Source organism: Acanthopagrus latus, chromosome 7 (genome assembly GCF_904848185.1).
Source record: "Acanthopagrus latus isolate v.2019 chromosome 7, fAcaLat1.1, whole genome shotgun sequence".
NCBI classification, from domain to species: domain Eukaryota; kingdom Metazoa; phylum Chordata; class Actinopteri; order Spariformes; family Sparidae; genus Acanthopagrus; species Acanthopagrus latus.
In genome coordinates this window covers 4,536,470-4,562,933 of record NC_051045.1, presented here as the reverse complement: position 1 = coordinate 4,562,933, position 26,464 = coordinate 4,536,470, and the positions used below count along the sequence as shown (strand labels likewise).

At 41.1% G+C, this 26,464-nt stretch overlaps 2 protein-coding genes across 5 annotated transcripts in view; one reads left to right on the top strand and one right to left on the bottom strand.

Annotated features, from left to right (window-relative positions):
* vwa5b1 (von Willebrand factor A domain containing 5B1) overlaps nucleotides 1–12,862 on the top strand; it is a 31,679-nt gene extending 18,817 nt beyond the window's left edge. The window contains exons 16-23 of one of the 3 annotated variants that reach the window (XM_037104198.1): nucleotides 160–406; nucleotides 1,638–1,931; nucleotides 2,978–3,115; nucleotides 4,292–4,426; nucleotides 5,013–5,105; nucleotides 5,539–5,608; nucleotides 7,489–7,612; nucleotides 9,502–12,862. In XM_037104198.1, coding sequence (XP_036960093.1) covers nucleotides 160–406; nucleotides 1,638–1,931; nucleotides 2,978–3,115; nucleotides 4,292–4,426; nucleotides 5,013–5,105; nucleotides 5,539–5,608; nucleotides 7,489–7,612; nucleotides 9,502–10,146 — 1,746 coding nt within the window. In that variant the 3' untranslated portion in view covers nucleotides 10,147–12,862. The remainder of the gene's footprint in view (nucleotides 1–159; nucleotides 407–1,637; nucleotides 1,932–2,977; nucleotides 3,116–4,291; nucleotides 4,427–5,012; nucleotides 5,106–5,538; nucleotides 5,609–7,488; nucleotides 7,613–9,501) is intronic. The other 2 variants (XM_037104199.1, XM_037104200.1) reach the window with 2 other exon arrangements.
* Nucleotides 12,863–19,420: 6,558 nt separating this feature from the next.
* Nucleotides 19,421–25,910, bottom strand: mul1b (mitochondrial E3 ubiquitin protein ligase 1b). 2 transcript variants are annotated; one of them, XM_037104998.1, is made up of 5 exons: nucleotides 25,776–25,910; nucleotides 23,928–24,073; nucleotides 23,734–23,821; nucleotides 23,515–23,635; nucleotides 19,421–22,457 (listed from the first exon to the last, which is right to left on the bottom strand). In XM_037104998.1, the coding sequence occupies exons 2-5, from the start codon at nucleotides 24,045–24,047 to the stop codon at nucleotides 21,728–21,730; spliced, it is 1,059 nt and encodes a 352-aa protein (XP_036960893.1). In that variant the 5' UTR covers nucleotides 24,048–24,073; nucleotides 25,776–25,910; the 3' UTR covers nucleotides 19,421–21,727. The 2 variants fall into 2 exon arrangements, with proteins under 2 accessions (XP_036960893.1, XP_036960892.1); XM_037104997.1 differs by having other exon boundaries at nucleotides 23,928–24,070.
* Between the last annotated feature and the right edge of the window lie 554 nt (nucleotides 25,911–26,464).

Genomic DNA, 26,464 nt, shown 5'->3' with positions numbered 1-26,464 from the left:
TGTCTGCTTTTTACTAAAATTTTACGTAGTGCACCTTTAAAAGCACCGTGAAATGAAAGCCTTGAGCGAACAAAACTGCAGTGCCCAGAAATACAATTTGCAGATGAAAACCTGATTGCATCAGGGTGTTTAAAACCAAAAACAACTTTTTGTTTCCAGCCACAGCTGGCAAGCCTGTGTGCCACATCTTCCAGAGGGCGCTCTGCCAGCTGTCACCGTCCGCTCCCTCAGCAGGAGCCGATTCTGCCGCAGGAAGCCGACCCGGAGCTTCATTTCCACCCTCAGCCGGAGGACAATCCTCAGCTCGGCAGCAGCGGCACGCCGCCAGCATCTCGCAACGCCGCTGGGGACGGTGGATCCAAATCATCCACTGACAGCCCATCTGTAGGCAGCGTCGGAGATACAGGTGAGACCACAAACACAAGCAATCTGTTCCACGGAAATGTGCAGGATTTATTGATTTACTGAATATGTCTGGCTGATGTTGGACTGAATCTGTGTTTTTGTTTGCAAGTTTTGTTATGTGGAGATTGTTTTAAAGTATATTTTTTATGGGCAGCTATTCACGGGACTGTTTCTTGCAACCAGAGACCTACTGGACTCTGTTCAAATGAAAGTAATGAGATGTTACTTATTGAGCTGTTGGGAACCTTTGGACAGGGTCAGGCATGCTGTCTGCCTCAGTCTTTATGCTAAGCTAAGCTAACTGTGTCCTGACTCCATCTTTAAATCGATCTTGTTGTCAGCTCCAAGGTTTGCAAGGTGACCAGCAGAGACTTAATTACGTCTCAGTCTTAATATACTCCAACACATAACTCTCTTGTATCTTTATTTTTTGAAAAAATAAACAAAGAAGATTCATCCAGTTATTTTGTAATCTTTAGAGGTGATGGTTTGACAAAGCCGGCTATCTGCTCACAACTGTTGCCAGCATATTAGCTAAAATAAACCAAGATAATTGGCTGCTGGCTTCATCATCTGGTATCAAGTTTCTTATCAAACTCAGCGCAGTAAAACAGATATAAGCATATTTACTAAGTCAGATTACTGTGACAGAGCATTCAATCCTAATCCCAAATTACGCCCCAAAACCAACTGTGTTCAGTGTTTGTTTGTGTTCATCCTAATAATTTTTGTCTGTATTTATTCTGTTTTAAGGGTCTTGAGATTGAAAATGAGGGCATGTCCTCAATGACTCTAATAATTTTGAATGAATAACTAAATGAAATAGTCAAACAAAAGCTTCCATGGAATCAATTATAGAGCAACAGAACTAAAAGCCCTTGAATTCAAGCCAAGACTGCGTTGGTTTTATTCAGTCTCATGTGGGAAAATGGATTTTAATGGCAAACATCCTAAATCTGAAATGAGCAAGACGGACTCTTTAGTCTTGGCAGATCAAGCAAAGAGTCTCTTGAGGAAGACAGGAAATGTATTAATTTTTTTCTTAATATAGGAACAAAACCGAAAATTAATCAGGAGATGAATAAGGAAATAAATGAAGTAGTGCTTTAGAAAACAGTAGGAATCGTGATGAATTCATTTAACACATATTCAGTCACAAGTGAGCAGCAGCAGCAGGTGACGAGCTTTAGATGGATGTTGACTAAACAAACCTCCCTCCTGTGATATTACAGACGGATACGGACACCAGTTGTGTCAAGCAGAAACCCCGCAGGAGACCCAGAGTCCAGATCTGGATACAGCCAACCAGCACAGAGGTGACTGCAAGGCCGTGGTGTCCGGGCTGCTGTGTGGGAAACCAGCAAAGTGGGAGGTCGTATTTGATATCCAGCCCTTCCTGAACGGCCGGGAACGCGAGGAAAAGGTCCACGAGGAGCTGTGGAACGAGACCTTCCACCACCTGGCCGGACGCTCCATCATACACGACTTCGAGCACATGGCGGATAAGGAGTGCGAGATCGAGCACGGTGAGCTTCAGAGGCATTTAAGGGACAAGTTCACCCAAAAGTGATCTACTAAACTAGTTTAAACTAAACTAAACCATGCTGATGGAAAGTTAGGCGAAGTTTCATAGACCACAGGAGTGAATTTAAAGCAGTAGTTGGTTTAAGTTTGGGAAATATGTTTATTTGAGTTAAATCGATATGCTCTCATATCTGTCCATTTGAAGCTATATAGCTATATGCCGTTAGCTCAGCATAGACAAACTTGCTGTTTCCACGTCAGATAATCTTATCCTCTTGCTTTAGCTTCACATTTAAAGCAGGAACACACTGGCCCAAACATTGGACATCTGAAACGCTTGAGGACAAATCTGTTCGGTGTGTTCAGCTGTGTTAGAAGCTTTTGGAACCACGCAGACGGCAGATTCAACTCGCAAAGTCTGAGAGTGTTTGCGGTCTGAGGATTGGACGCCATCAGATACTCTGATTGGCGGTGTGCTAGCGAATTAGCACGGTGTGTCGGAAGGGGCGGAAGTGACGATGGTCTGCACTCCGTTCCATCATTTCCTGTTTTCATGTTTTGGATTACTGGCCCAAGACTAGCACCACCCGATGTTAAACAGACTTATTGCATCTCGCGCAAGCGCATAACGTACATGCTACTGTGTAGTTGGCAGTAGTCGAGGCGGTGTGTTTCAGTGCAACTTCTCTGCCAAACGGGTCAGACGAGAGGCAACGGAGTGGTCGGACAAAGGCAGCTGGTCGTTGGTTTGAGTCTGGGCGGTGTGTGTGTGACGGTGTGTGTGTGTGTGGTGGGGTGTGTGGGCCTTTAAAGGACAGATGTGAGATTTACCATCTATATCTTGACAAGAAAGCAAAAAAGCACGTTCCCAAAAATGTAAAATTATTCCTTTTATGCATTCCATGTATCTGTAATCAGTGATTTACATATGAATTCAGTATGTTCAGATTAAATGTATTCAATATTGTGTCACACAGTGTAATGTTATATAATATGACGTCATCCTATTATACGTTATGTAATCATTTGTGTTTGTTATCATTCACAGGCTCTGGGAGGAAGTATCAGCTCTACGCTATTCACACCAGCAAGGCCTGCAATATACTGAGCAAATACACAGCGTTTATCCCCATCGACCTGGACACTAATGAGTATTTGCAGACATGTATTGAATACATAAACCCCAGTAAGTCTTCACGGATTTAATGTGGAGAAGTCCTTACAGCACAGATTGTTCCGTCTGTGTCCACAAAGGGGAAACAAATTCTCTCCTTCTGCTTTTAGATTTCCATCTCGTCATGTAAATTATTCTCTCATGAAAGACATCACATTATAATCGCCTTATAATGATATTTTGGTTAAATATGCTTATCGGCTTTCGTGCCAAAAGTGAGATAATAAGGTTAATGTTGCTCTCATCCCTTGTTCATTAAATCAGAAGCTTCGAGTCACCTCTAAAACTTTATAATTAGCATGTTTAGAGCTGAAACAATCAATCAAGTCATCTACTTGTGAAATTTTAACACTCGCTGCTTTTGCTTGAACTACTACAAAACTGATGATGGTGATTATTCACAGTTCTTTTTGACATTTTATAGACCGAACTATTCATTAAGTAAATGAGAAAATAATCAACGGATGGAATAACAATTAAAATATCATTAATTGCAGCCCCAAAAATGTCAAGTTGTGAGTATTTTTTGTCAAAGCTGGGTTGTTTCTTGGCAGGGAACAATGACTTCCTGAAGTTCTGCAAGTAACCTCTGCAAGAAAATACACATAGAACAAAGTTTGTTTGTAATAACTTGTGTAGAAAACCACTTCTTGCCTTATTTTTCCCCCGATAAAACATTTAATGTTTGATGCTGAACTCTTTCAGGCTTTTCAAACCCCAAACTGGCAACAAAGTACATAAAAGGAGCACAACAGAAATGTGTTTTGCGATTTCATATATCACTGTAATGCTAATGCTGCCAGCTGTCTGTCAGGAAGTGACTGTGTTTACATGTGCAACGTGACAGTAATTGGCCAATTCAGCTGGTGGCCTGTGGGCCAAATGCAGCTCTACAACAGCCTCATGGTGCATTTAGTTCATATCTGTTGCTATGCATACAAACACGTTGATTTGATCTGGATGTTTTTTCAGCTTGCCAGCGGAGACAGCTCCCCGCAAAGACAGAAAATAGGCACATTTCCCGAAATATAAATAACTTTTCCTTTACATTTCAACGCCGCAAACACTGACCTGTGTCCACATATTGAGACCAAACTGTGATTTTGGTTCAGGAAAGTAAAGATAGATGTATAAACGCTTTCAAATTGTGTCTCTGTACATAAAAAAAACAACTAATTTTGTTTCCAGGTGAAGGTCTGAAGAGGAGCTCTCACTCCAGCTCTCGCTCGGGGAGCAGGAAGAACAGAGGGTACTCCATCGGACTTGGCCGCTCTCAGTCTGGCGGCATGTCCGAGGAAGCTGAAGAGGTCCTTCTGCCCAACAGTAGGCTGCATTTCGTATAAATCGGACCCCTTTCAATCCAAACACGCTGAACAGCAAAAGGATGTTTTATTTATAGATTGCTTACGAATGAGTACAGCAGAAAGAAATAAGAAAAAAAAGTATTCATATTTTATTCATTGAAGGTCGTGAGTGTACAGTAAAAGGAATATCTTTCTTCAGGGGGTGGATTTGATATGAGATTTCCCAAAGTTTATGTTTATTTATTCAAATACGACCTCATTGGAACTGGAGAGATTGCAGTCTTGCATCTCCGGCACCAGGCGCTGGAAGATATTGAGCCCTTCAGACAGCTGAGTGGTGCTTTACATTAAAAATACTTCAACTTCAGGAAAAAGGGCACAACACTTCAAATTGGTTTTGAGTGGTGGCATGGCAACAGCAGGAGCCGAGACTAGCACTGTAGCTTGAACATCTGCTCGGCAATGCCAGTTAAAATAGAGAGGTGCACAGTGGGCGCGGATGCAGATGAATTGCATCAGTGTTGCCTGGTAATTGTCTCTTGTTTAAAGACGACAACATCTTGTGCGAGGTTTTGTGAAAATCAATCTCTCTGACTCTGTCTCAGATGCGGAGGATGGCGTCTCTCCATGCAGCACCCCCTCCTCCTCCGGCTGGGAGAGATGTAGCTTCACAGAGGGTAAGAGCATCACATCAACCGGTCAGTACTTGTCATGTCCATTTATCTCCTCAAAACACCTTCAATATTCAGAAAGCGCCCTTGTTTATATTCTGGGCAACACTGCTGTGTTGTTCCAAATGTGAAACATGAGATTATTGACATTTTAGTCCCTGTTTTTGTAAGTGGCGACAGAAGACGGTACAGTTTTGTGGCGTGTATTGACACGCGCTGTCTGGACCTCTTTCAAAAACACAATGAGCACCCACTGAAGACACAAACACACACACAACGAGAAGCGTTTCACCTGCAGAGGACGGTCCTCCACTGTCCCTGTCACATCTCAGTGGGTGTGTTTCACTTCTTTATTCCGTGAGACTCATGTTGAGCTGAATAGAAAAGTCACAGAAAATGCCACTGCTTCTTTTTTTCTCTCCCTCCTTCCCTCGTCTAACTCTGCCTTTCTGTCCCCAAGTCTCCCAAAGGAGTCCGTCTGTGACCTCTGACCAATCACAGAAATCAGTGGAGAGCCTGTTTTCTGCCAGGTGGGTGTTTGGAGACTGGCTGCGCATTGGGACTTCAACGTTATAATTATTTATAACGTTGTTGTATTACAAGGAAGAGAATCTACCGGATGTTTTCATCTTCATCCATTTCTGTTAGACTTTTAACTCATGTTGTCTTGAAGTCAATAAAACAGAGTCTATAGTCACGCCAGCAGCGCCGTGAGGCTGTACTCACGGCTGGTTGAAAAGCTGGCCTTCAAAGGAAGGGGCCAGACGCCATTATATAAGAGAATAATGGCACACGTTCGCAAACAGTCTCTCCTGCAGGCATTCATAGCGTTGCACTCAGAGATCGACACAAGTGACAGAAATAGTTGCGTAAGGGAAGAAAAGAGAACGCTGGAATGACGCTGTTCAAACCATGGCTCCTTTCTCACCTCCACAGCCGACAAATTGCTGCGTGGAGACTGCGATCGTATGATTGGCAGGTTCAGAATGTCTTAGAAATTGTATAAAGCAGTGCAGGTGCCACACAGTTTGTGGGTGTCCGTCCGACAGTCATCTCTAATGATGTACACTGGCCTCTTTAATCACAGCAGAGCTTTAGCGGATGTTTAGCAGGTACAATGTGTACCACGTTCACCATCTTAGTTAAGCATAATCAGCCGAGGCTGATGGGGATGTCATGACTTTTGTAGGTATTAAAATTGCAACCTGGTGACAGTGCTAGCCAGCAAAGCAGTCGTTAGAATAAATGCCAGCATTGTACCTTTCTGCAAACCACGGCTATGTTCAAATTGAACATTTATTAATGTTGCAACTTGACTTTTCGTCCGCTTCTCAATTTTATGTTGTGACAATGCTGTCCTGATAATGTAGCCACATTTAGGCAGACACAAAAAAAACTACTTAGTTAGTGTCTAGGTTTACAAAAACAGGACATGAATGCAGACACAGCAAAAAGCGAGCTTTAATGGAAGCTGAAAACTGTTGTCCAATAATCCACAATTCAAAATGTGATTAAGAAAAAAAGGCTAACAGCAAAACAGGAGTCACTCACAACCAAAACTAAACTAAGTACAAAACAAAAAACAAAGAACAAACCCGTAAAGCTCAAGAACTCTACTGTCTAAAATACGCATGAGACACAGGTGTACACAGAAAAAGAGTGAAGTGGAAAGTGAAAAATTACAATATAAACTACTAAAAAATCAGGAAAAGTTTAGGAAAACATCATGTTTTGGCTTAACATATCTGCTTTTGTCACCACAGATAGGGGTGGAAATTGTTCCTGTTGTGCTTGTGCATTTTGAAACGACCACCATCCCTTCCTCCTGCTGATATGGAAGTCAGATGAAAAACATGTAATATGGCCGTGATAGGACACGTTTTGTGCAAATTTAAACAAGTCAGCGGTTTGCAGAAATGTTAACTGACAACATTTCATCCTGGCGACTGGGCTGGCACCGGAGGAAACTAAAAGGATCACAAAAGTTCCTACACGTCATTCTGCGGGAGATGTGAATGTCTGCGGCAAATTTCAATGGCAATCCATCTTTGAGACATTTAACACAAAACCTCACTGTGGTGCTGGAGGAAAAAGTCCGAGGATCATTGAAGTCATTAGGATTTATCCTCTGAATACCATGCATGTGAATAAAAGAGGTTACGGTAATACATCGAACAGTTGGTGAGAAATCGAGTCTGAAACAAGGTGACTCAACTTACTGAGGCCGAAAATTGGCTCATTACTCTCAATTTACTGCATTCACATGATATGTAAATCTACAGATGTACCGGATAACCAAAGGAAACGATTGCTTTCCCTGTCATGATGGAAAAGGGTAGATTAAATCTAATAGTGATGTGTGTTTCACTCACACTGAGATTTAAATGTGCTTCTCCCTCTCCTGTTTAAGGTTGGCCCTCAGCAGGACACGTCTCCTGACTCGAGCTGCCAAAGGATTTATGTGTCGATCTCACAGCAAGTCTGGTGATTCAATTGGAGAGAGCGACAACGAGAACAAAGACTATATTCCTCTGGTGGGTAGCCGTGAATGCTCTGTCAGCCTGGATGTGTTTTGATGGAAGCTAATTTGAACAGAAGGGAGATTTGCCGAAATCCGTTGAGTCGGTAAGAGAACAGAAATGAATGAAAGTTCATCCCCCAATTCACCCCATCCTTCTGAAAGAAGGACACAAAGGGTGACATCTAAAAATACAGAGACAAGAAAAAAAGGAGGTCAGTTTTGGATATCAGCAATTTAATCAGTTATAAACAGTACATACTCTTGCTTAAAGAGAGAGACTTCACGCTGCTGTTGCAACCTGTAAACCCAGAGTGTCAGATTTCAACAACATGGGAAAGAGATTTAACAATCAACTGTTAAAAGAAAACGAAAAAAAGTAAAGTTCTGTTTCATTTGGTCGCTATAACCTCCAAGAGAGAGTCAGACAGTGAGGAGGGAAGTCTCTAAATGTGACTGAACTTAAAATCACTAAAAATCTAGATCGATATTCATCAGCATTTGTGGTTATCAAAGTGACACGACTTCTGTCTTCTGTTTTAGGGCTGAAATAACTGTACATACACTAAACTTCAAGAAACTTTTTTCTGAGTTATGGCTTTTTTTTTCAGGCCAGCAAAAGTAATTGCTTGTGACAGAAATATCCTGTGTAATTTAACCTCTGCTAGGGGCCAAACACACGGTTCGGACTGAACTGTGATATTGCTTCCCCCGAAACTGCAATGACCTTGAAGGACACTCTAATTATTCTGTGCCTGCCGCATTTTTCATGTTTTATTCATTACTTTTCAATTTCAGTAAAAGGATGATGTCCATCAAAAAATAATCAGAATAGCTACCCTCGAAGTGATTTAACTTCCTAACAACTACCAAACAGGTATGTTATTGCAAAGCACCCCACGTCCATGCTGCTGATTGGAGGAGGACGTAATGAGCTGTAGAAGACACTTGTTATAAAATGCAGTGTAGTGCAGAAGAAAACAGCATGCACTCAGATCACTTGTCCACTCACCTCTTGTTTTATTGCTTGTCAAGTATTTAAAAAAACATGTATAGCATGAGACTAAATACACCCACCTGTGGGGCCTGACACTGAAAACAAGTTTGTCACTAAAATGATCTACTGAATAATAAAACAGAGACTTTCATAATTATTTAATTTTATTATTCATATTTTTTTTCCTTGAAAATCAGACTTTTTCTTCATGTCTGTCTTGATTCAGTCTTTTATACTGTTAGGGATTTTTCACTTTTGAAAACACAGGGCTCCAGTTTACACGTGGCTTATTTTCATGACCGGCTCTCACGTTGTGTAGATAGCAAATGTTCTTGCGCACACCTGTGCACCTCTGGGCAGGTTGTTTTAAAAATGAGGTGTGGTCCGGCGCATTGATGGTCCATTACTATCAATCTAAAGTCAGTGGTGCAGTGTTTTTCCTGCGATTTAAAGGGATTCAGATAGTAAGATATAAATACGTTGGTGGCTTCATAAAGCACATACACTCTACTTTAATGTTTACATTAATGTACAAAGTAATGTCACTTCAGCAAATATTGTGGCACAGTTGAGCAGCAAAAGTAAAAGCTGTTGAAACTCACCAAAGGAAACAGAAATAAACTTTTATATTGTCAAATAAATATTTTTAAACAGCTCTGATGGAGCTCAGGATTCATCAGGACGATGGCTGCTTTATTCTAAATGGTTTTACTGTAAGAACCTGAACTGTTTGTTCATGAATCAGGGGATTTGAATAATCACTTAAGTTGATCTCTGTGTTAATGTCACTGTTTTAGCCCCATACCCCTCCTCTGCAAGTACCTCTACCCAGCTTATTTAAGTTTGTAAAAACGTTTTAAAAAATAACACCAACTGTACTTTAACAAAAACTTTTGACTTCTGCGCAGGTGTTGTTGCAGTTGGCGAGTGGTGCATTTCCCCTAGACACAGCTCTGTGTGAAGCCATTAATGTGCCCATGGACAAGCTAAAGTGGACGTCCCCCTTCAACAGCCACCGCAGCAGCCTGGGCCACCTGTCTCACTCCAGCAGCCGCCGTGCTGAGGGCGCCGATGACGGACACAGATCCCAATACGAGCCGGAAACATATCATCAACCTGCAGAGCACAGTGGAGGCCCTTCTTATCTGAGTGCCGGGATGGTGGATGCTGGTCCTTCCTCATTAGTCAGTCCGTCCACCCATGCTGATCTGCAGCTCTCCCCCCACTCCCAGGCGGACAGTGGACGGGGTTCTGGTTCAGGGGGCTTGGAAACTGCATCGCCCAGCCCCCTAAAGAGGATGCTGGATCCAGAGAGCATGGTGTGGGCCACTGCTGTAGCCCTCGCCTGGCTGGAGCACAGCTCCGCCAGTTACTTCATTGAATGGGAAATGGTAGCCGCCAAAGCCAGCATGTGGTTGAGTGCGCAGGACATCCCAGAAGGCCGTGACTTAGCCTCCATCAAGGCTGCTGCCAACCAGCTCTTCATCATCCTCAGACACTGGGATGAAAACCTGCAACTGAACATGCTCTGTTACAACCCGAACAGTGTCTGAAGCCTGCTGGTCCAAGACTGAACACACAGACCGCTGCAACGATTCAAATCCATATGATACTATGCTAACCGAGGCTGTGCTCTTCTCTGTTCAGCAGTATGTGCTCTGGAGTCTGATATTGCTGTTGCAGTTGTGAACAATGTGTATTTTCTTCTGTCCGTGTGCTGTTCCCTCAAACATATCAGGCTCCTCAGAGGCACTTTGTGCAAGCTCTTACCTCGCTGGTGCCATATACCGTAGCCAGATTAAAGCGGGACCTATTCTGAGTTATGCCACAGATTTTAGTTTATGGGGAAGAAAGTCAGTGTTAAATTAGTAGCATGCTGGATTACTGTCATCAACATCTGAGAAAAGCTCTTATTGCCATCATATTGATGTTACGGGAAGAATGCTGCAAAACATCAAGAGAATACTGTTCCTTTGTTCCACAGACTGTTTTTACATCTCTACAGCATTTCCTGAAATGTTTGTATCGTGGAAAAATGTTACATGAAGACACGTGCGTACGTGGAAGCTGTCTTTTCTAATGCCTGCTACCATTATAGTGTTTGCCATTTTTGCTTTTTGATAACAGCAGAGACAGAAAAATATGCAAAACGCTAAAGAAAATAGAAAATATCTGTCGACATTTGATTAAAAAATACGTGGCTTCGGTGGGAATCTATAAATGTGTATCCCACTAGCATGTTATATTATTTAATTGAAACATACAGTTTATATGTTTTCACTTATCTGAGTATACCTGTCTGAGAGTTATTGATCATGCATTACATTCAGAGGGAGTAGCAGACCTGGAATCTGTTGCACCATCTGTGCCGTTTGCAAGCTCAATGTCAGCCTAATTGTAAGCTAAGTATGTCGGGGTTGCACCATGGAAACTATTTCTTACAGAGTTGAAGAAGAAGAAGAACAATCTTTGTATCAACATGTCCCCCCAACAAATTTAGTATTTTTAAGACACGTAAACACTTTTTGAATTCAATCATGGCATATTTAATGACGTGCTTTATGTTGTAGAACAAAACCATAAGTCTTTTAAGCTTTTGTTAACCTTGTTTCAGGAATTTAACCAAAAACTCATTACCTTCGAAACGAGAGAACTGGAAGTACAACAACTAATTTCTAGGTTTCAGGACTTGGCACTCTTCAGTGGCTTCCTGTTTGCACAATTTGCGGATTGAAGGGAATTTAAAGCTGTTATTGTTAAAATCCCTGTTCGAAACATCTGCTCCCTTCACATGGTTGTTGGTTGGCTAACACAAGCTAGCAAACGTTACCTTGCAAATGTTAACGCTGCTAATGCTAGCTAGCATGTGTACATTGGCAACAATAGCTAATGGTAACACTGTTAACATTAGTAAGATTAACGTTAATGTTGCTAATGCTAGCTAGCTAACTGAAGCTGGTGAACGTTTAGGTAGTTTTTCTTTTACGACTGCAGCAAAGTCGGGAACACAGTTGCGAGCACCACATGACACCATCGGTGTTATATGATTGGCTCACAGATGTTGTTAGAAGCTGGAACCAACTGTGAAAAAAAACAAATAAACAATATATTTTTTAAAATGATTAATTCACAACCGTAATAATGTTTTTAAAGAGAAAAGACACTTTTATTCTGCACCTTTCTCGAATCCCGATAGATGAAATATTTTATAAAAATTATGCTCAATATAACCGGAGATGAATTAAATGAATGAGTTTAAACACAATCTTTGGAATGGATCTAGTCACAGCTGGTGCAACTCATTCCTAAAGACTTATGGGCAGCGATCAACAGTCCTAATCAAAGAAGAGAGAGCCCTGCTCGTTCAGTCATGCTCATTGTTCATTTACCGCAAGTGCCTAACCAAAGTTTAAAGTCAGCGGAAAATGTAGATCTGTTCACTGCAGTTTAATCAGTGTGGGTAATGATTGTTACGTTTTTTGTTTTTTTTTCAAATATATAGTATGTTCCCCAATCTTTTATTTTTTCTTGATTCTGTATTTGGCCTTTGTAGACATCCTAACAGTTCAGTATTTATCTTCCTCATTCTCCCATCACAGTTGTTGCTTTACTCAGGTATTAATTAATTTTTTCACTCAGGCTGAGTTGCATGAATCCTTCTGCATGAACACGTGTTTATGTTTATGATGTTAAATGGCTGAATTGCCACATCGGAGCCAGTAGCACACTACTTTGCTCTCTGAAATGAGAAAAACAGTAGATGTCATATAGTGCTGTAATTGCAGTCGTAGGTGCAGCTGTAATTGTTGTATATTTATGTACTGGGTCAGCTGTATAGTGCAGTATCTTTCAACTTGCTGTGTGTGCCTTTACAATGGTTGTTGACTGTTTGAGGCTGTTGAAGAGTCTGTAGTGTCTTTATAACTGTTGATGCTATGATCTGCTCTGCAGGTGCATGTAATAAAATAACTACAACCAAAGGTTTAGGTTCTTTAGCGATTATTGCTCCACTCCTACCGACAAGTTGTACCTCAAGGATCGATGCTTGGACCTTCTTCATTGGTGCGATTATCAACTCATGTTATCAACTTATTTTTTTCTTTCATTGTTGCTACGCTGATGATAACCAGCTTTACGGATGCTTCCACCTTCAGCTCAATCTCTCCAAAGGTCTGGTCCCACCAGCTTTTCAGACTTCACCATTTTGATGGAAAGTCGATGGAACTTCTGCGATCAAGTGCAACTGTTTGCACCAAATCCTAAATTGTAATTTGAACCGTTGATTGATAGCAAGCTGTCTCGACAGTGCTAAGTTAAGATCTCATTAGCTCGAGCTGTTTGCCTCCCTTCAACAACTCGGTATTTAATCACTATTTATTTAATTCATTTGTCACAGCCCTTCAAACAAAAAGCCATAGGGGGCAATTCAGCCAACAAAGTCTCCACTCTCATGTAGTCACTCTGAGGTGTCGCTTTGCATTATTTAACAACAGAAAGATCAAGTCTTATCGGAGTGAATATGCCCCTTATCTCCCTGGTAGTCTGATGTCTTGACTACTCAGAATGTCTCTCTTAGCAGGGCTGCTGTTGTTTTCTGTCTTACTTTGATCGGCCTTCAGTTACTTTAAATAAATAACCACTAACAGGCTCGTGGGAACAAAAACACTGAAACACAGAAGGATGAAACTCTGCCTCAGCTGTTCAAAGTCATTTGTTCTTTGGTTTGCAGAAAAGTACAACACCATAGAAAAGTCTATAAAATTAAGGGCTCGGATTCAGAATGTGAAACAACAATATTTCTCTCGGCATCAATTTTTAAAACCTCTCTTGTGATTGTATGATCTTCCTGATAGGCTGAGACAATACCGATGGTTATTAATTAAACGTTTATCCACTCGAAAACACCATCACACAGGGAAACCTTCCGATACAGAATCACAGGACTCGCCTGTCTGCCTAAAACCTTAAACCTCTAATCATATTAGAGGACACAAAGATATCCTGAGAAAAAGAACTTTCTCTGATAACTTCCCTGGCTCTGCTCAGAAAAATGACCTCAGTTTCAACCATGTTCATGTTGCTTTCTGGTCATGATACATCAATGTTGTCATTCTTTTTATTTATGCAGATAATATGATGTTCTTTAACTACAAGCATACAAAGTAAAACCTCCTCAAATTATCAAAATTGTCCCTGATTGTCCGTCCCAGTCGACCATAAATGTCAGCAGTTTCTGCAAACGACAGACACGTCCATAGGTATGAGTCATGGAAGATATGTACCATATTGACATTTGTACAAAACATTTCACATCACATTCAGATTACATGTTTATTATCTGACTGTCATAACGGGGTCGAAGGGGACGGCTGTGGAGCTGCAGGCGACACAACAAGGCTGCCATGCCAGTGACTGCAGGTCGAGTTTGCAGTGGATATTTTTAAGGAGGCCTTGGGACAATTTCTCGCCAAAAAACATATTTCTTACAGGAAATCAGGCCAACCATGATTTTTTTCCTCATCACAACCAAGTGGTTTCTGTGCTGTCCACACATGGCTTTGCAGAAACCTATTTTGCCAACATTTATTCTGGCGATGGAGCCGCTGCCGTCCACTTGCTCGCGTTTCATCATCTGAGCCATAAATCCTTGGCACCGTCGAGGAGTGTGAGTGCTGTGTCTCTTTTCCTTGATCCACAGCATCTGCCAAACGGCTACACGTAAAAATGAACAACCAATTATGAAGAAGCACTTTTTGCTTCACACGTACAGAACATAATATATCCAATCATGTCATCCACTTGAAGCACACCCTCTTCTTCAGTAGGACTCATAGTTACACATGCTGTACAACTCCACCTGGCTCAGTAGCCGGTGTGATGTCAGGGTGACTTCGACTGCGCCGGGTGTATTTTTTCACAGACTGATACAGAACGTGCCTCATTTACAACCACAGCTGCCATAATAGGGCCCTCTGAAATCACAGAGGGCACTAGTAATTAAGTTGACAAGACGCCATTAAATATGATCCAGCTTTTTGCAAAGTAAAAACATGCACAGCACGAGGTACGGTGATTTGTAAAGGGTGAGTGAAGGAGGAACAGAGGAAAGAGAGAGACAGAGAGCGGGCGGCGGTCTGAGAAAGATGATAGCTCATTACTGCGGCGCTGTTAACAATGCTTCACCCCTGCTCTGCTCCGCGGATCAAACAAGACGCTAACAGTACCTGACAGAGTGCTTAGAAGAGCACACAGCAAATATAGCACATCTATTAATTTTCCCAAATCAAAAAAACAACGACGGAAAATTACCCTATAAGAACATAAGGAGGAGAAAACATAAGAAGCATATACTGTTGCTAAGCTACTGACTCTGTGATAAAGCATTCGATGGCAGGTTATTCAAAGTATGATATCTGATTAACTTATATTTCCACTACCTGAAGCAAAAACAAGGTATCTTTAATTTAGATTTCTGTTGAAAAATGTTAAACTTCAACAGCTGCCATCAGGTTTTTTGTTGCTCTCTCACCTCTCAGCTACTTAAACTCCTCTTGGCTCGCAGAAAAAAAAACAACAAAAAAACGGAGGCTGTTGTCTAATTTGATCCGGGCCACTATATCACAGCAGCTTTAATGTGCACATGAATAGCGCACAGAGCAAACGTAAGTAATTACACTCTCTGTCTCCAAAATCTAGTCTGGAGGAAGGTCGTGGGGTACGATGAATGAATCACGCCTCAAGTTTTGGGGTGTAGGATGATTAGCAGTTCCCATGGAAACCATCAGTGTTTCTTCCAACGTCTGAAGTGCTGCAGGCGAAAAAGTTCTCCACGATGTTCTATATTTTGCTTTGGTTCAAAGTGTCCCCGAATATGCTCAAAGTATTACTGTGATTACTGGCTGTGGGGGGATCATCAGTCGGTGGACTCGTCATTTCAGCGCATCCTGCATGTTTCCACTCCACTGGAGCTCGTACTTCACTCCCATATAGGAGGGAAATGCTCCTCCACCACTCTACGCACATTTGACAGCTATGCTGCAAGCCCAGTAATACATACATTTAGTCCACCTCCACCTGCTGCAACACCTACGTGCCATTTGCCTTTTAAAGCCGCTCTGTGGCACTTCTGTAACTTAACATTAGCCACTGTCACTTCCATTTGCACTGTCTAACATATATCTATCTAACATATATCTATCTATCTATCTATCTATCTATCTAGTGTTGCTCTGTGTTAGCACTGAGGCGAGGTGCTTGAGGACGTGCATAAAGTCACGTCCTTCAGACTGTTGCAGAAAATCATACCAGACCCAACAAACTGTCCACAGGCTTGTGTAGGCAGCTGACAGAGACGTGCAGAGACTCGTTATACAAGTCGCTTAACAATCCATTCACATGAGGCCGATAAAAAAGGTGATTTCTGCATGTGAACTTCCACAAATTGTCACAGAGAGCCCCTTAAAAGTTAGACTCTCCCCAAAATGCAACCCAGGCTTTTGTTGTGAATGTACACGAGTCAAACCTTTGTGTAAAAGCATAATTACAACAAGTCAAACTAATGATGTTCTCAGTGCTGGTGTTCATGTGTAGAGACCCTGGTACATTCACAAAAAAAGCCTAGGTTGCATTTTGGCGCGAGTTTCACTTTAATGCATTAGCAGCATCATGTATAACAACACTGAAGTGGTCCATTGTGTGGTATTCGTGAATTTTGACTAAATAAAAGATTAATCCAACATCAACTACAAAAAGGAAGTATTCGTACCTCCCCAGAGTTCATTTATTCATTAACCATGTGTCCTTCTTCGCTGTGCTGAGCACACATGGATCAGAACTGTGCTCCTTTTATTGAGAGACACTCAAATGTTTCTTTTGAACCGAGTGCTGCCGCTGCAGCGCCCGGAGCCTAATTGAATCGAAAAAATCAATCCACCACATTGTCATCTAAAACCAATTCTCAGATGAAGAAGAGAACAACTGAAACGATTCGAGGGTGCCACTCTCTAATAAGGCCGCCTTTCACAGAGCTTTATTAGTGTGCCGTAAAAAAACAGTAGTTTTATGAGCTTTGAGTGCAGCGGAAAATGAAATACAATATGAAGAATTAGTCAGGATAAAGACGTTTAATCCGTACCAGCTGCCTCTGGTGCCTTTCCTATCGCCGTTAATTAGATTACAGTGCTGAATCGGAGCAAATTATACATTTATATTGGTGCATTTTAAACCAAAGTGAAACCGACAAAGTAAAGATTCCTCACATTCACAATTACATTAGCATTATTTTTACGATTTAGCAGCCCGTCTCCGCTTTTCGTTGGAGCAGATTTACGCGGTATTCCCATGTGCTCTTCAGATCGATGTCTTGTCTGAGGTGTTATTAGCCTCTTTAGTCTCATCTTTGTGAGCGCATATCTGATGCTCAGGTTGCCTTGAGCGTCACGACAGATTGCTTGTTTGAATTGTAAGGATATTTTTTAAAATCAAGGCCAAGTGGTGCATTTGCAGTAGAATGTGATTCCTGATCACAGGAGAGTAAATCCTGCATGGTAAACATCTCAGGGCCGTCATTAAACCTCGTGTGTACCTCCTATTGAGCAGATCTTATGCAGTCCTCGTGCGGCATTGAAATTCAAAAACTCTTAAGTGGGGAATAATAGAGGGAATGTCTTTGATGGTTCACTCACTGTCAATACAGTGACAGCTCCGGCTGATGAAAGCACCGCTGGACTAGATTCAAGGGTTTCCATGGTGTTGGACCAGAGCTGCTGCTTTCATGTTCGGCACACAATGAGAAAGAGTTTGTTAAAGCCTGGACAAGCGGTTGGACAAGTGAGAGGTTTTTGCTATCGTTGCTTTATTTCTTGGACACTTTAAGAAAAAGTTGAAGTGCACAGCGAATGTTGCGGTGACAAAGAGTTGAAAGATGAGAGGAAAAAACACCTTCGTAAAAACCTCGGAGGTGTTCCGACAAAAAGAAAGAAAATGTTAAAAGGAGACGAGAGTCACCACGAAATAATGTTCAAGCTTAGAAGTGTTTCACAGTTGCGGAGTTGGTTGTGTGAGAAATAAAGAGAGTGCGCCGACAATAAAACGCCGCATTTGACCACACTGTAAGACGGTCTTAGGTCTTCATATTTGTTTGGTTTGATGATTTTGAGCTTTCTTCAAGGTTGTCATTATGAATTAGGTGTTGACATGAATGCTGTTTACAAGCCCTGCTGGAAAAAGGCACCGTGTGTTGCCTTTTGGTGCTGGTCTATGACTGTTTTTTCCAGCAGGGAGACGGAATCTGGAGCTTCCGATAACACCGATATGACACGAGTTCGGCACTGGGTGCAGTTAAGGCCTGAAGCTTTGAGCGACTGCTAATCAGCCAGCAAACATGCTCACGGTTACATTGTTACTGTGCTGCACTGAGAAGTGTGGAAGAGCTCGCTGCGGGGAAAAGCCCGATTGCCTGTGGCCATAGCTGGGCTCAACAATAGGCCTCAATGAACAGGCCTTAGTGTGGATTATAATGCTGGTTTGGTATTGTATGTTTTTGCTGTGTGCTGATTTGGGATACTGTCTTGTTTGACGGGTACGGTGTTGCAAAAGAAGGTATTTAAAGTCTAAATCTATAAATGACAAAGTCAGTCTTCAGCAGGTGTGTGTACAAAGTTAAATATCTCAGTTTAGCATGTTAGCATGCTGACTTTGGCTTATCAGCACGAAGTACAGCTGAGGCAGATGAGAGTTACAACAGCAAATCATGTTAGAAGAGCGTTACGAGACCCATGGTGGACTTTAAGTTTGATCACACAAGCTGTCACTTTTGTTTTAGTTAATGCTTCATTACAAAACACAAAAGTTTCAGTTTCTTGCCACACTTGCTGTGATGGATGCAGGTTTGCTTTGGAATTTGGTAAACATGCATCATCATTTTGTCAAAGGATTGCTGGATGAAAGATCGCGCTGGAAGGAAAAAAAAAAAAAGGCACATAAACCAAAGAAAAGGAGCAGCATGGATGTACTTCATGGTGTCCACGATGAGGCTTCAAATGCCATCAGTTCAGTTCCTCCAACAGGAACGAGTGTGGAGATACTCTCTCTGCTTGATTACACTGTATATTTGACATTTAGCTCAGGTTCCTTCAGAGGCTGACCGGAATCAACTCACTCCTGGAGAACAGAGGTCTGCAGGCAAGCCGCTGAATACTAATGTAATGGTAATGTTAAGTAATACATCTGGGGTGCTGTGGCATAATATGGGCTGATAAAAATGGGACTTTTTTTTTTGTGTGTGTGAATAATAACGAATCATTTGGAAGTATAAAGGACGTTCTTGTGTGCTCACACCGCTTTAATACGACCTCTTCTGGAGCCCGATATGCAACCCTGCCGACTTTAAATTGAATCGTGCCGGGGCATTTTTCATGCCTCGAGTCTGGCTCCATCGTTTGCTTTTCACTTGTCACACTCAAAATGAGATCGATTGTCTAAAAAAAAAAAAAAAAAGCAAAAGAAAAAAAGGTTTAATTCTTTGATCACTGACTTAAAATGAGAAATGAAACAAAACATGTTGCCATAACATAAACTTCCTGGCTGCTATAGAAAATTTGTCATTTTATTAACAAATACATTTAATAAATCTTTAGGTTTAAGCTATGTCATATATGTTCATGTATGTGCATGTTCACACACTATATGTGTTGTATGTGCACTCTTTTGTCATTTCATATAGAAATACATCATGTATACTAGCTGGATGGTGGAGGAAATTAGCCTGATTGATTTTTCTTCAGGGAAATTCTTCACTATTGAACAGTCTCGCAAAACGAACATGAAGAATCTTGAATCAATTTATTCATGTTTCTGCCACTGAAACAAAACAAAACTGAGCATTTCATGCAGGGCCTAGAATTGCACTGTTTCGATAGATGTTTGAAAAAAAACAGCTGGTTGGTTTTGGGGAACATGTTGCTTCACGTTTTTGTGGCTATTCACGCTCCCCGATTCCTGAATGCTGATTTTCCTCACAGGCAGACATCTCCCTCTCCTGGCAGAAAACCTCCGTCTTCTACAACAAGCTCTCTTTGCGTCTTTATTTTACACAATCACTGTGACATTTTTAAGCAATTCGGTTTTTCCACATTGCACTTGTCTTTATTGAAGTCTCAGATGCAAACAGACAATGAGCTGATTCAAAGGTTCGACAGATTCAGCAGGTTCAAAGTGCAACAATCGGCAGCTGTGATGGTGCGGAGGTGACTCTTCAACATGTTTTCGCCGCTCCGTGTGTCCTCTAGCTGAGTGTTCATAGAGCAGCTGCTGCAGATTTCTTTCCATCAGGCACTCAGAGGAAAAATGAAAAACAAAACAAATAACAGGACAAGGTCAGCGTGCTCCCTCTCTGCAGGACAACCCGACGAAAGCTTGTACAATCATCCCTTCTTGCACCTCACCTGACCTCGCCCTTCAAACTCCTACACAGGCTTTTTTTTTTTTTTTTAAAGTATTAACCTTGAACTTTCCTCTGAACTGCACCTCAAACACAACCTTAAACTCACTGAAGCTAAATCCAAACTTAAGACAACAAAGGAACTTCAGGGAGCCTGAAACACGCGGACAAAGACTGAGAACAAGATGGACTCCATTTCCAAAAAGGCATATTGGGTAAAGTTTAAAATCCATCTTATGAAATTTCTTAAGCTTACGAGCTTCCCCACAAAGTCTTGTGACTGAAAACCTTCTTAGAAATTATCATAAAAGAGTGAAGGCCAAGACCATATTAGTATAAGAAGCTGCACAACCTACTAGGAAGACTGGAGAGAATGTTTCATTTACATCTATCATAGTTCCTGCTCAGAGACGACCACAACTGCAGGAGCAGAGAAATACTTCTCTTCTCTTTGTCTGAGGTTCACACTGTCATTTTCTGATATCACATTTTCAGTTTTCATCTATTGTTGTCATAATTATGGTGCATTTGTTGTTTGCCACATGCTTATATATAGTTTTCATGACTGAATGACATTTGTGACAATCTGTACTTAACCAGTAATGAATTCAAGTAGCAGCGACACTGAACAAACCACCAAGTCGACAGCAAGATAAAAGTTGTACATTAATCTCTGTCTTCATACTGAATGATGCCAAGTGTAATCCATTTCTATCGTTTACAACATTAAGGCTTTGTAAAATAATCGATGTAGAGTATTCTTAATATATACCAACACTTACTGACACTTAAATGGTGGATGAGCTTTCAGAAAGTCTTAACCGTGCGGGCTCTTACATCCTGCTCTGAGCGTGTCAGTACATAATAAATATTCTTGGTAAATGCTCTTAAGTTTGAAGATTGATCGCTGTTGGATGTAGGACTGATCTTTGTCAGCGTCTGAGTTGGGAGGAATCTAATTTTCTCTGTCAAGATGGAAGAAGGGATTTCATTTTGTCTGTTTATACAGGTTCCAAATTTGATTTGACAGCATCGTGATTCAGCACAGAAACCTGCTATTTATCTATAAGAGGGACTGAAAGCAAAAAAAAGTTGTGGGTTTCCCCGCTTGAGTTTGTCGGGTGATTAGCAGCATTTAACACTGTTGTGACAGCAATGATAAGTGCAGATTATGAAGCCGACTTTCACTCAAAACTATCAGTCATGTTGTTGTTGTTACACAAATCCAGCTCTGTTGAGCTACTTGACTTGAGTGTTGCCATTTTCTGCCACCTTCTATGGCGGAACTATTTTTGTTAGCGATAAATCTCCAAGTAATATTTTTGATTGATACTTTATCCTATGTGTCGATCGCACCGTCCCACATCCAAAGTTGGCATCCTCAAATGTGTTCAACAACAAGTTCAAAACACAAAACAGTAACAAAACAAAACAAAAAAAAGAGACAAGCAGCGAATCCTTAAATCTGAGAATCTGGCACCAGAACATATCTGTGTTTTCTTTCACTGTCTTTTGTATGAAGAAATAAATGGGAATTTGGATTTAACTGCACAATGATTCAGCACATATATCTGCTATTCATCTATAAGAGTGAGCAAAAACAAAAAGTACTGATGATACCCTTTTCAAGTCTGACCAGGCAGGTTCTGACTGACATATCTCCAGTGTTACTGTGACTGATCTGTATTTCCACACTAGCTGTTGTAAAGAGGCACCACCCTGTCTATAGTGGCCCTGCAGATGGGGCATTTCTTTGGCTCTGGCAGGGCGTCGTAGCACGAGCTACAGGCACACACGTGACCACACTCCAGAAACACACAGGAGCGCTCCCGGCTCAGGCACACAGTACAGCTGGTGGGCGACACGCTGCCCTCCTCCAGGTTGAGTTCACGCATACGTTTCTTCTGCTGCTCCTTGAACTCCTCCAGCATGCTCCTCTCCCTCTTGCTCTGTCTGTGGTGAGCGTATCGCTTCCACAGGATGAAGATGAGTGTGGAGCAGGCGGCGACACCGAAGACGACGGTCAGAATCCGCCACAGTCTGACGCTGTTGCCCTGCTTCCTGAGAAGAGCGTCGTAGTCCAGCCGGGTGAGGAAGTATTGGAAGCCCTGTTTGGGAGGCTGGATCTTGATCAGGTTGTTGTCCAGGACCAGCTCTCCCACGCCCGTGACGCTGTCCCCCAGCCGCAGCATCTCCTCGGTCTCGTGGATGCCCTTGGGTCGTTCACCGCTGATGAAGTGGCCGATGACGTTGGACAGGGACTGGACTGTGGGGTGGAAGTTCTCATAGGTGGTCTCCAGGTCCAACTCGGTGGCGTCTAGTGGACGTATGACTCGCACCGCGACAGAGATGTTGTCATCATGTGACCCGAGGGAGAACGGAACTGTGTTGGTGCGCTGGTGGATGACTTTCTCAGTGTTGTTCCTGTTTATAAATGTCAGAAATATTAATGAGATGTTTAGGGCTGAAAATAATGTTTTCACTTCATCTTGATGAAAAACTAATCAGGTGGATTAATGTGGCTGTTATCTAGTGAGTATAATTATATATATTAGAACGGCTTGATTGGATTCAAATGGATGTTGGGCTTTGGTGGAGATATACAATCTACTGAGAGACATTCTGGTTTTCTCTTTCTATTAGTAGCTTGGTCAATAAAATGCCCATCGTAGCTTTCATGATTTCAAGATAAAATCTAATGTTAAATTCAGTCTGCAATGGTGGAAAATGGATAAAACCTGAAAAATCCTCATATTTATGGAGAAGACAGAATCATTGTGTTGCATTTTTGTTTTAAAAAGAATCTTAAATTGGTATAAAATAATGGGTGATCAGTTTTCTGTTGATCTTTTCAGCCCTTGATCTGTTAGAGAAGGTCCATCGCTTTTAAGCTCACCTGAAATCACATATAGTCGTCTCTAATTTAAAACTAAAAAAGTTTTTCAATGTATTGCTTTTTATTTTAAAACAAAAGACAAACAGCTCTGTAAATAAATGTAAATAATCCTGCTTTCCTCAGCAGCTGGAGGGGCGTGTCGGTGTCTGACTTAGAAAGAATCACACCAGCATCTAACCAAACAGCAGTGACATTTGCGAGGAAGTTTACATTGTGTTTTATGTGCAACAGCTCAGCTGCTAATTAGTTATATTGCCGACAGACTGGCAAATCCTCCTGCAGTGCACTTATCAGCCGAGAATGTTTGTTTGGATGCTTGTTAAAGAATATCAGAGGCAGAACAAGACCTGTACACGTCAGATAGTTGGATAAGAGGCAGAAAGAAGGCTTAAGTGTGTTTTGCTCAAAGTTGGTGGCTCTTCTGTTGTTTAGCAAATCACAGGATGTGATTTAGAGAGCAGATTCTGTGTTTATGCTGCTGTGGACATTGGATCAATTTCAGTCGGATAAGCTTGAGCTTCCACATGTCTTCTTAGAGCATACTCTATTAAGAATATGATATTTTCCACCCTGTCAGTGACTTACCAGAGATGAGTGGTGCGATTCCACACCATCTTTTCTTCCTTCAGGGTCAGTCTTTCAATCACACCTTTGCAGTTATCCACAAATTGGCTGTTCAGAGTTTCCTTCACAGATCTTACCACACCTGTGCAGAGCGATAAAAGAGACGCTGTGTAAGAATATTCTTAAAATTATGCATGTTTGAACAAGTTAATTAAATACATTTATATATGCATCACACACCTTCTATGACTGCATATGGGACGCATCTTCCGGGAGTTTCAGACAGTATGTTTTTCAACTCGTGGTCAATTGAGACTTTCTTGGCTTCCTGTGAAAACACGTATTTCAGATTAACAAATGGAACATAACAGGTAATAACTTCACACGCCACTGACATTCACATGACAGCGAGTCTGTGCTGAAATGAGTCTGACCTTTAATCTGGCAACTGTCGTTGCTCTGCTCCGGTAAATGGAGTAGAAGAGCGCCGTCAGAGCCGAGCTGGTGGCCAAAACCACGAGCTGTGCTGTTGAGGCTTTCCCACTGGAGTCCATCCTGTGACGTGCAGCATCCAGAGCTGCTGTGACAATTACGAGCACAAATTAAGAGGCTGTATTTCCCTTGAAACTGTATGTTTGTTGTGGTGTATACGGTTAGGATGCTTTGCTTGAATATCATTTCCCGCAAATTTCTACTTCCACTCAAGAGCTGAATTATTTCCATCAGTTTAATCTGATTAAACCAATGAAATTTGAATCATAATATCCTACACAGAGACAACAGACACACAGAGACACACAGTACAACGATTTAGAACAGAGAGGAGACGCAAATATATTATATATTTATATATATATATATATATATATATATATATATATATATATATATATATATATATATATATATATATATATATATATATATATATATAGATTTAATGATCAACGATCCCAACAGCATTGAGGCAATTTGAAAACATCGGTTCATATTGCCACCATCGTTAAAATATGCCTTTAGTTTGAAAGTCTCATGGCACCTCCAGTTTCCATCCTTTTTATTAAAAAGAATAGACTGTTTTCCACTTAAAGGTATAATTTAATATATTTTTGTCGTTAACATAAATGTTACCGATTGTGTTAAATGGGCAGAAGATATCATCTCATATCGATCGCAGAGCCCTGTATCGAATCACAATCTTATCATGACAGACTTTGTCATAACTGCAAATAACGCATCGTTGTCCAAAGAATCAATATAATATCGTATCGTGATGAAATCTTTGATTTACACCCCCAGTGTTTATACACATGGATAAACAATAAAAGGAAAAGGAAAAGTGTCAAACCACTGTAGGGGACCAAAAATATCCACAAAAAACACAAAATGTCACAAAATAACCAATCAAATGAACTAAAATAATATCCCTGATCAATTTGGATTAGTGCATATTAATAAACTAAACACTGATCATAATTATATTAAGCCAAGGACTGAATATGTGTGACATCTGAGATGCAACTCTACATGACTAGTACTTTCACTTTTGATTCTTGAGGTTTATTTTCCTGACATTTCTCTTCTTTTCAACCTTAGCAAACAATAACAATGGTGCTTTTTCATTGTGACATTCACACGCTCACTTTAATAAATGGTTCGGTAATTTCTTGCACCACTGAACAAAACATTTGTGACAACACAAAGTGATTTTAAGCAGATTATAAATGAGCCCAGAGGCGCTGAGCTGCCTGTTGTTTCCAGCTGAATGACGGCAAAAAGACTAATTAGACTGAATCCCACGACACAGCAGTTAGTCTGAGGCCTGTGTGATAAAAACAACCTCCATTTTGTTGAATATGGCTTCTTTAAATATCAGCCATGACCTTCTTCTTTATCTATATTGACGAGGTTTCATTGCCTCTTTGAGTCCAGCAGCTAAGTGACACAATTAAACGCCAAGTTAGCACAAGATAACGTCTAACGCCATTTATATCACAACTTTGACTAACGTATTATCCTCTCTTCCATCATGCTTTGTGTGTATCCTTGTCTTTAAAGCCTTAAGTCGCCAGTAAGTTTCGTTAATTAGCGAGCAAACTAGCTCGTAGTGTCACCCCACTTCCTCATTGAGCTCACTAGCTAGCTGTAGTAGCCGTTTGCTAGCTAGCTAGCAAAGCTCAGGGTACGTTCACAGGATTTAACCGCCAGTTTTAAAGATACCGAAGCTGTGATGTTACTAAGCATCGCATTCAGCATAAACGTGTAAGAGTTTGGAGACAAACCTGTGTTTATGTTGGTCCCCTTGTCAACAGAGCCTTTAACAACAGCGCCAGGTCTCCACAGTGCAAAATAAATGTCGGGGAAGTGCAATACTCCTCCCCGCCGGCAGGTGTCGCTGTAGAATCATTAATGGCAAAGAGACACCCTTTCAAAAGAAAAGCACAAGTGTAAATCATACTGATGATGATGATGATGATGATAATGATGATGATGATGACAATTTGAATAATGGCATGGCTAGGAATATAAATCAGTAATAGTAATTATAATATAAATAATAATAATGACTTTTAAAAACGTTGTTTACAAAATGCTTTGATAGAGCAAAAGCAGGACGATGATATAACAGGACAAATGATTAACAGTCAATGCTGAACCAAAAGTTAAAACAAGATGGTAAAAAATGAATAAAATAAAAATGTTCCATGTTGACCTGATTAGTTAGATGGCTTACTTGTGGCATCATAAACATGAAGTGACACTATTATCATTACATCGTCATAGAAAGGTACAGATTATGGCAGATTATGTTTTCTTCTAGAGACATATCATTACCTTTCTGTTCCTTTCTTATTTTAAGGTTTAAAATTGAAAATCATTGTAAGACGTCTTGATGTAAGATGTTGCTGGCACTAGAGCTCTGGGGGGGCATTGCTCTGCAGAATCTGATTCTGTGTCAGGACATTTAACA